Here is a 9,909-nt window from a genome sequence, read left to right as displayed (position 1 = left end):
GGATTAGATTGGTTGAGGATAAACAAGTCAACAAAAATGTAATATGTTGTTAGTAATAACTTTCCAAAATTTAGTAATAATATTTGAAGCTTGATTGTCAACGTCACAATAATTCAAAAGTAAAATAAAAGTCTCTTTAAACTTTGATTTTTTCTGCGGATCGAACAAGTTCAAGGTATTTTTTTAAGGGTACTTTCACTGTGTTTCTACTTCTTCTTCTTCTCCACCAAAGGAAAGGTTGAGGGTTCGCATCGTTGACCTCAGCTTATAACAAAATGAGAGTAATCAAACATCAGAAAACTTACAATGATCCAACACAGTAGAAAAATAAAATACTTAAAAACTCATTTTAAAAACAAAAATACCATTTTCCTTAAATTCTTCTTCTTGGTCTTGTTCTTCAATATCATTTAAAATGTCTTCAACAAGTTCTTTTTCTATCTCCTCTTTCAAGTCTCGATTACCTTTAAAGTTTTTTAAAAAAATTGAAATTTTTTTGCATCTCACGTTTCTTTAAACCATTTGGAGTCAAAGTTTTATTTTTTACAAAATAATCATACCTGCTGCGTAAATCACTCCGATGAGTGCTAATAAAAAAATGGCGCAAACTGTCTTCATTATGCTGAAATGCTCTTTAGCTCTCGCTTTTCCTAATGAAATAAAATTGGTTTTTTCAGCTTTTATAGTTCAAAGCTTAAACCAATCTTAAATCAAAATCTGTTTTTTAATTAAGGGATAGATTTAACAAATATTTATCTTTAAACACCAATCATATGTCAAAATTGGACAACTTGAAACTTTATAAAACAAACCAAAAGCCGGCTTAAAATAAGAGATGACATTTGTAAACAAATGTCTCTTTGTGTTTTTTTAAAACAGAGTTGCGAAACTGACATTTTCAACTTAATTTTAAGATAACTACATCTTCAAGTGTTGAAAAAGAAAATGATTAAAATGGAAGAACTCACTTTAAAAGAAATTTACGTTTGATTAAAAAAGTTTTAGTAAAACTAAGTAATTGGCGTACTTGAGCTTTCTTATCAGGTTTTTTTCATGTATAATTTTTAGCAGAGCAACGATGTATAGTTTCTTAGAGATTCTGACGCTTGACGCTTCTTGTTTTACATCTTCATAAAGCTAAACACTCCGCAAAATCTTTAAAAAGTTTTTAGAAAAATTTTACTTTTTTAAAACTCTCTCTACAAGAAAGAAAGTATTTATAGCTACCTGACTTAACAGTAAATTAGAGTGAAATTTATCTTAATTTTAATAAATCAGATATTGCATTTTAGATATTGAGATTTTGCTATTTGATCTACTAAAGGGTTCTCAAAATGTGACATGTTATACAGTGACATTGACGGGTCTTAAATTCTTGTCACTTTGTGACGTTACGATGTAAAGTATCAAAAGAAACATGCAGTTCTAGAAAAAAGAAACGTTTTTAGATGCCTCTGAATCTCTAATATTTAATTTAACTATTTTTGAAATATTTTGAGACAAAACCTATGACTTTTTTTATTCGTTTTGATCAATTTGAAAAAGGTTCTACTGTACTAATCCAAATTATAGACTTTTTTATTTTTCGAATATCGACAAAAGCTGAATCTGAATAATTTCTTTTTAACAGAGAATTCGCTTAAAGTCATTTTATACGCCGTGATGCAACCATACTGGGCTTCTTAAGCTGAGGCTGGAAATTAACAAATCAAAATATTTTGCGTCTTACTAAAGATTAGGGACATTAAAAACATTTTTAAATGACTTTTTTAAATTTTAAGGGTAACGCTTGACAAAGTGGAATGATTATTTAAAAAATACTAAAATCTAAAAAAACATATAGCAAAACCCGATGATTGCACCGCCACCTTGCAGAGATTATAAGCAATTTTAATTTCAATATAGATTTTGGTCAGAGAACTCTGAAGATTTGCGAAAGGTGATTTAAAGAAACTTTGAGGAAAGGAGAAGTTTAAAGTTTCCATTTTCATCTACAACTGGTTATGAAGTTTAAAACTAATATTGTGGGTAAAAGTTGAAGAAGAGTATGACAAAACAACTAAATAAAAGTAAGAAGGGTTTTTTTAAAAAGAAGTTTGTCTATAACTAGCTAACTCGTGCTAGAACCATGCTTGCCAAAAAGATCTGATGTTATGATGACGCTTCTGGTAGTAGTGAGTTTAAAGACGCCATTTTTCACAGAATGAAGTTGAATAAATATCAAATGGTGTTTGAAAAATGTTGGAGTTACGTCATACTGATGGATTTACATCATACTATTGACGTTGATGACTAACGTGTTAAATTTGACCGTAGAAAAGCTGTTTTTTACTTATCATGCATTAAAATTTCAATTCCTTGAAACGCTCGAATATCTGGAACAGCTACCTCTCGATTACCTTGGACAGCTACCTCTTGATTTATATATTTCGATGGTTTATGAAGTTACAACAAAGTATTTGTAATTGTTAAAATCTTGTGTTTAAAATCAAAATTTAATTTAACTCCACCATGCACTACCAATAATCCCAATACAATCAAAATTCACCTCAAAAATCTATTCCTTATTCTTTCCTCGTCATACACTTGCATAACTATAGATAAATCAGCAAGTTCTTCAAGTGACAAGTCGCTGATTGGCTTTTGGTTACAGCAAAAGAGTTCTAGAGTAAACTTTTTGCATCAGTTAATTGAACAAGGCTACACCTTTGCTCTTTTAGACAATTTTTTAAATATAAATTTTGTCTCCCCAGATGCTAATTTTTTATCTGTAGTACGGTAGATTTGCTGTCTTGTAGATTTAATTTATTCAAATATTACTATTGAACTGTCACCTCCTCAGCAGTTACATATAGCACTATTGGGTAAAGATGTTACACTTCAGGCAGTCATTAAAATATGTATAGTTTAAGGCATCGGACGTTTCAAGGAATTGAGACTTGCTCAATTCCTTGAAACGTCCGATGCCTTGAACAGCTGCTTCTTGATTTTTGTCAAATAGTAGCTCTACAATTTCAGTTGAGTTACTCCAGGTTTAAGCATCCAAATTCGATAATACAACCCTTTATTATCTTTTATAGGGTTGTATTATCAAGTTTTATATTATTATTAAAATATCATATCATTTTTTTCTATTGATACTAGTCCCCCCTCCCAAAAAAAAAAAAAGTCTGAGTTTAAAAGTAAACCAATAATCTTAGCTCTCAAATCCTACTACTTTAAAGTGACTTCCTTTGTAGAAGATAAAATTTTTTTGCTGTTACTTTCTTAAAACTGCTTCAAAGATTTTCAATATTGTAAATAATTTTATTGAAGTTTTATTGATAAGTAAGAACTAAGCCTAATATGCAAATATTATTTGGGCAATAAATCTGAAGAAAAAATGTTCACAGTGGATCATTTTGAATATGATAAAATCCGCTAAAGCACTATTTGTAGGATGATTGAACGTGCTAAGAACTTGTCAGATAACAAAAGGGTCCCTGAAAGTGGTTGAACGGCAAAAGTATTGACCACAAAGAAATTCGGCTTTTGAAAGTCATATTCGACCACAAAGATGTTAAAGATGGTGTTTCGCCAACACCAAGCAGCTTGAAATTCAAGTGCATTCAACCGCATTTATCCAAAGTGTTCAAAAGTAAGACATCCATTAAAATAAGGAAGATGTAAAAGATTCCAAAACGAATTGATAAACAAAGAGCATCAGCTCCAAAAAAAAATATCGTCCATACAAAAATTCATATCGAAATTTGTTTATTTGGATGAGGTGGAGATGGGGGTAAATCTTGTTAAACTAAAACTGTTTGTTTACATTAGCACAATTTCAAGAAGAAAATTAATCTTTTCCTGAAAAAACATTACTCCAATGTAGTACATATTATGGCCTAATCTCGCAACATCGTAGTATGCCTAAACAACTGTTGATTACATGGATGACAAGAATATAAACTCTGCAGTAACAGATCCAGGAAAAATATTGACTGTAGCAAAAGTAAAACTAGAGAACCACAGCAACAGTGGCGTAGCTAGGTGACGGAGGACCTTTTTTTTTATATATATATTTCCTAAGATATAGATACCCTTCAAAAATTTAAAAAGTTTTGCAAGCAGAAATTGTTTAATTCGGCGGTGTTACATAATTTAATCTGATTAATTAAAGAATGATTGCTTGCTTTTAACGCTTGTTACAGCTCCATTTCTTTCATTAAAAAAGTTTATAAACCATATATAAAGTAATATTAATTCAACCAAGTAAAATTTTGGTTTTTTGCTACACTTGCTACAAGTTCTCGGTTGATGACTTTTAGTTCTTATATAAGACCTCCTTGTTAACAAAAAGGTAATACTAAATATGTATTCAATATTATAAATGCACGGGGATAAGCTTAGAGTTGTTTAAAAACATGACAAACAGGATTTTGCTACAGTTGCAACACATAATTTGCCATTTTATTTCACTCCCAGTCAAAATTAAGTAGCTAAGCTGCAAAATGTTTGACATTCTTACAAAAATTTATGAACATGAGAAACAAAAGCCAATAAAAACTCGGGTTTTTTTTAGCGAAAATTTTATTTTTCGATTTAGTAAAATTAGTTAAGCTACGACAGCGGCCAAAATTTGGTCTAAAATTTTTCTGTTATTTTACATAAAAATATATATATATATTTTTACATGTGTTTGTAGAAAATAATAATAAATGTAGTCCGAGTGGATTGTAGCTATTGCTTCACTTGCTACACCCTGGATCCGCTCCTGCTCTGTGAAGAAGAAGCAGAACCTTGCAAACCTGTTCTTTATGTTTTTAAGGAAATATAAACGCCAACTGTTGCACTTATTAGATGCCTCTGAATCAACTGTTTTCATAATCTGGTCACATGGTGGATAAACGTTTCTAGAAAAAAATTACTTTGCATTTAGGCCAAAATACCTTTTAATGAAACAGGTTAAGTAAGTATTTGTAGCCTTTATACTGACCAGCGCAACCATCTGAAACCAAGTAAATTTTTATTACTAAATCCAGAATCATACAAACTAAAACTGGTTATGAGTTTTGAAATTTATTACTTTTAGATGTAGAGTGCATTACTTCGGAGAGCAATTATGAGGCTTTCAAAGAAGAATTTATTTTTAAGACATTTCCTCAGGTAAACCCGTTATTGGTATTCTGTATTTACATAAAAATATCACGGACGACAGACCGTCGAATCCGTAAATTTAGCAAATGTTTCGGAATTTGATCTAGATTCTTTAGTATTTTATTAAAAAGGTAATCAAAATTATTTCACGCACTTTTTCTGCTGTTCTACCTAGCTTGGCTAAAACCAAGTTCAGTTTTGCTTACTGTTAAAGTCAAGCTGTTAAATTATTGCTTGATTTTAAATTTTTTTACCTAATTCTTTCTAAAAAACTGGCAAAATAGGTGTTAGCAAAGACTAAAAAGACCAGTGGTTGCCACAGTAATATTAGTTATAATACCCGTCACTAGCTAAACAAGTGTTGCTGCTAAGCTTGCTTTATTTTCAGTCATGTAATATGATTTGTATCATAATTTTATGATAGCTAACAGGATAATACAATTTTTATCAGATAGCAACTAAACTAGATTAAATTTATAAATGTATGTATGTATGTATGTATGTATGTATGTATGTATGTATGTATGTATGTATGTATGTATGTATGTATGTATGTATGTATGTATGTATGTATGTATGTATGTATGTATGTATGTATGTATGTATGTATGTGTCTATGTATGTGTCTATGTATGTATGTATGTATGTATGTATGTATGTATGTATGTATGTATGTATGTATGTATGTATGTATGTATGTATGTATGTATGTATGTATGTATGTATGTATGTATGTATGTATGTATGTATCTATGTATCTATGTATGTATCTATGTATCTATGTATGTATCTATGTATCTATGTATCTATGTATGTATCTATTTATCTATGTATGTATCTATGTATAACTATTGAAAGACAATTATTATGAATTTACATATTATATGTAATGATAATTGAAATTAAAAAACACACACATATACATATAGTATGAATGTAATATTTAACTGTATGTTTAAAAAAAAATAGTTTTAACATAAAAATTTATATGAAAAGTATAAGGTCTATCTTAAAGGCAATATGCTCTGCTATTTCTTACAATAATCTTGTTTTTTTTATGCATTTAATTTATAACTTATATTTACATATTTTATAAATTTTTAAGGTATAAAAAGTTAAATGGCTGATTTAAATCATGAGACTCGAGTTAAAAATGCATTGCAGCATGTTGTTGCAAACAATGAGCCCCATTCTCATACTATATTGCCAAACACAGACACAAGGAAAACTCCTACAAAAAAAAGAAAAAAAGACAATCAAACCATTATTGTTAAAAATAGATTCATGCACACTCGTCCTTTATTAGTCAGCCAGAGCCCAAACACTGTTTTAAATAAAACTGTTAAAGCCATTGTTTTACCACAAAATGCAAGCAAATTTTCCACAAATATGAAGACAAATCAAGCAACAAATGTTTCTACAATAAACAATGATAGTTTAACTGAAAGTGAAGTATCTACTCCCCCTGTTGCACCTTGTTTAAATACCTTTGTATTGAATCCCCCTACCATGCATCCTTATGTACCAAGTGTAAGCAAAGTACAAGTAGGTTGTAAACAACCTGAACAATTTTTTAATGGTTCAAATAGTGTTTTTTGTCCTCATTGTAAAACATTAAATGTGGAACATGATAGTAAAAGAATGCTTAAATGTTTAAATTGTGAAAAGAAGTTTCCTGTTCAACTTGTTGAATCAAAAGTTAATTGTACCCAAATGAGCACAAATGCATTATGTGCTGTTACAAGTGTAAACCAATTATTAACATGTGTTCCAGTAGTTTCTACAATTAGTGAGAATAAAAAACGTTCAAATACCACCAAAGTAGTCAGAACCAGTAAAAAATTAAAGCCTGCTGAAACTATTGATTTGGTCTCTAGTGATGATGAACGCAGTGAGACATCAGAGGAAACAAGAGGTTCTTCTGTCATATCTGGTCAGAAACTGCAAGGTGGAGTTTTTTCTGAAGAAATTAGTGCAAACCTTTTAAGTGTTCCCATAGTTGTGCAACCAACCCAGTTACCAAATGAGTATAAATTTGAGTGTAATAAGGCAATGTTTGGAGAACTCTATGGCCATGCTATAACACCAACCAACATTGCTAGGAATCGTATATATTTAAGTCTGGAATGCAGTATTGTTAGAGAAAATGGTCCAGTTAATGAAAAATACACTTTGTCTGTTGGTCAAAAGGATGTGAAACGAGTATTGTTTTATTTTGGTAGAGTCCCTTCGCTGGTTGCTATAGAAACAGCTGAACGTTTTTCAGAAGTAGCTTGTCATCGTATAGGTAAAAATGTATTAGTTCCTAATTCAGAAATTCTTCAAAAGCGTTTTATTGTACTTGCGCTAACTTCTGCATTCAAAAATGACAGTGATGCTGTTAAAGAACTGCAGCAATTTTGTCAGTGTTTATCACCCTGGACAAGGTTAACACTTTTATCACATATAGAAGCATGCTCATTAATTGAGCAATTAAAGCTAGATGTTTGTCAAAAAGAAGTTATTTACAGGAACTCTCCTGTACAGACTCTTCTTGTCTATCCACTGCCTTCTAAAAGCAGTGAGAGTGGTGGAATTCCAATAACCAATGAAGATTTAGCATGCTTACAGGATGGTATATACTTAAATGATATCATAATTGACTTTTACTTAAAATACATTTTTGAAAATGTTTTAACACCTGAGCAAAAAGAGAAAACATATATATTCAACTCATATTTCTACAAAAGATTAACCCAAAAGCAATCACCAAAACCTAGTCCTATTCAAATGCATGACCAAGTTAAAAAGTGGACACGAAATGTTGACATTTTTGAAAAAGATTTTGTTGTTATTCCTATCAATGAACATTCACATTGGTATCTTGCTATAATATGCTTTCCTGGACTAAATAGTTCCTGCTCAGATGAAGTAGCAGAAGAAGAAGATGTAGAAGATGAATCAAAAGAGGTCTTTGAGGCTTCTGCAAATAATACCAATGTCTCAGTAAATGGTTTCAATAATCCTGCAATAAATGAATCACAGAGCATCACAGATAACAATGAACTCACTCCTGCCAAAACAAGTAAAAGCTCGGTATCTTATGATCCTTCTCCTGACTCAAGCCTATCTATAAATTCTACTCCGTCAAATTTACCAGGACAAAATGGTAATCCGGAATTACCAACTGATGCAATACAAAATCATTTTGAAGTAACACCTATTAAAGAGCTTATACGCTACAAACAGGCAAATGAAAATGAGGAAACATTTATTAGACCTTGTATATTAATATTTGATTCACTTATGGGTGGAGGCCATTCATCAGTTTTCACTAATTTGAGAAACTATATATCTATGGAGTGGATCAACCGTAAATCTCCCAAAGTACCTAAGACATTTGATAAGGTTACTATGAGAGGCTCATACCCATTTATACCACGCCAAAACAACGACTGTGATTGTGGTATCTTTTTATTGCAATATGTAGAGTCTTTCTTCAAGTTTCCTATTACTAACTTTAAGCATCCAGTCCATCTTGAAGCCTGGTTTACTTTAGATGTAGTTGCAAATAAGCGAAAAGAAATTCAACAAATTATTGCTCGTTTATCTGAGGAATTCAATCAACATAGTTAATAGAAAGCAAATTGTAAAAAATAGTGCTAATTTTTTGAAATAGGTGTTTCTATTACTGTTTTTCAGAATATGCTTTTTCTTCCTTCCAGTTATGTATTTGTATTAAACAAAGGGTTCGCGCAAATTTTTTTTATAAGAAGTTCTACTGAGTCTTATGCAACCTTTGATATTTCTATTTAAAGGTGATTAACGGAACAGCGAATGTTGGTATGAAGCATGAACATTCGTCGTTTAATGTATAAATAACCTAGGTAACTTATACTTAATTGATAAAATCATATATAAACTAAAATCATATATCAACTCATACGTTCAGGATTTTCTTACAAATTTAAACTAAAAGAAAAAATAACATTTGCTAGAAATACAAGTATTCAAAGAATTCACCATCAATAAAGATTACTCGTAAATATTGTGGCATTAATTGTAGGGGGAATTACGACAAAAGCTTCCAAGTAAACTAAAAGAAAGGAAGATGTAGTTGAAAGTCGTACCAAGAAATAACTTACCAGATAAAAAGGGTTATTTGTGAAATTAGCTGTTTTTATCTGGTAAGTTATTTTTTGGTACGATTTCTGGTAAGACAGATTATCGATTTTGAAGTTTATATAAATATTGAAGTACCTTTATAGCCGAGTCTAGTTGTTTCACCGAAACCGATTTTATAATCAAATTCGGAAATTAGAAATTTTTAACCCGATGAATTTGGTCACTATACAAACTAAAAAATGCTATAATCTTATTGGATAATTTGAAAAAATACATCCAAATACAGTTTTAATGGAATTAACATACATTTTTAATACCAATTTAGAGAATAAGTCTGTTTATAAAATACACTACGGTTCAATCCGATCAGAGCAGTAGCCAAAAAATACAAGTAATGAGTTTTATTGTTGTCCCAGTGAACTAGACATAAACTTGTGCATAGCTGTATGATCATTTGATATGCCACTGGCAACTTCACTAAATTAGCTTCTTCATCAATTTTACCATTTTCAACTATAATATTTTCATGAAAGTAACAGACTGCCGTAAAAATTATAAGAGTTTCATGCTCATAAGCACTTGGATCTCGTGGAGCTACTTATTTTCGAAATTCTTTGAGAAATAAAGAGTATTACCTCAGCTTCTTTGAGATTGCCCTTCAGAGATTTT

At 30.5% G+C, this 9,909-nt stretch overlaps 2 protein-coding genes across 2 annotated transcripts; one reads left to right on the top strand and one right to left on the bottom strand.

Annotated features, from left to right (window-relative positions):
• Window positions 1-37: 37 nt before the first annotated feature.
• LOC149891133 (uncharacterized) lies at window positions 38-786 on the bottom strand. The gene is made up of 3 exons (XM_090082465.1): window positions 561-786; window positions 366-464; window positions 38-264 (listed from the first exon to the last, which is right to left on the bottom strand). Exons 1-3 carry the CDS (start codon window positions 616-618, stop codon window positions 137-139), a joined length of 285 nt encoding a protein of 94 aa, XP_089938591.1. The 5' UTR covers window positions 619-786; the 3' UTR covers window positions 38-136.
• Window positions 787-6,214: 5,428 nt separating this feature from the next.
• Window positions 6,215-8,839, top strand: LOC145202435 (uncharacterized). The gene has a single exon (XM_080075382.2). It carries the CDS (start codon window positions 6,256-6,258, stop codon window positions 8,749-8,751), a length of 2,496 nt encoding a protein of 831 aa, XP_079931508.2. The 5' UTR covers window positions 6,215-6,255; the 3' UTR covers window positions 8,752-8,839.
• Window positions 8,840-9,909: the final 1,070 nt, after the last annotated feature.

The sequence above is a fragment of the Hydra viridissima genome, unplaced genomic scaffold (assembly GCF_058129835.1).
Source record: "Hydra viridissima isolate aposymbiotic clone 2 unplaced genomic scaffold, HvirCarnegie_v1 scaffold_3, whole genome shotgun sequence".
NCBI lineage: Eukaryota > Metazoa > Cnidaria > Hydrozoa > Anthoathecata > Hydridae > Hydra > Hydra viridissima.
The sequence above is the reverse complement of the archived record's forward strand: the minus strand, read 5'-3'. Positions and strand labels throughout refer to the sequence as shown.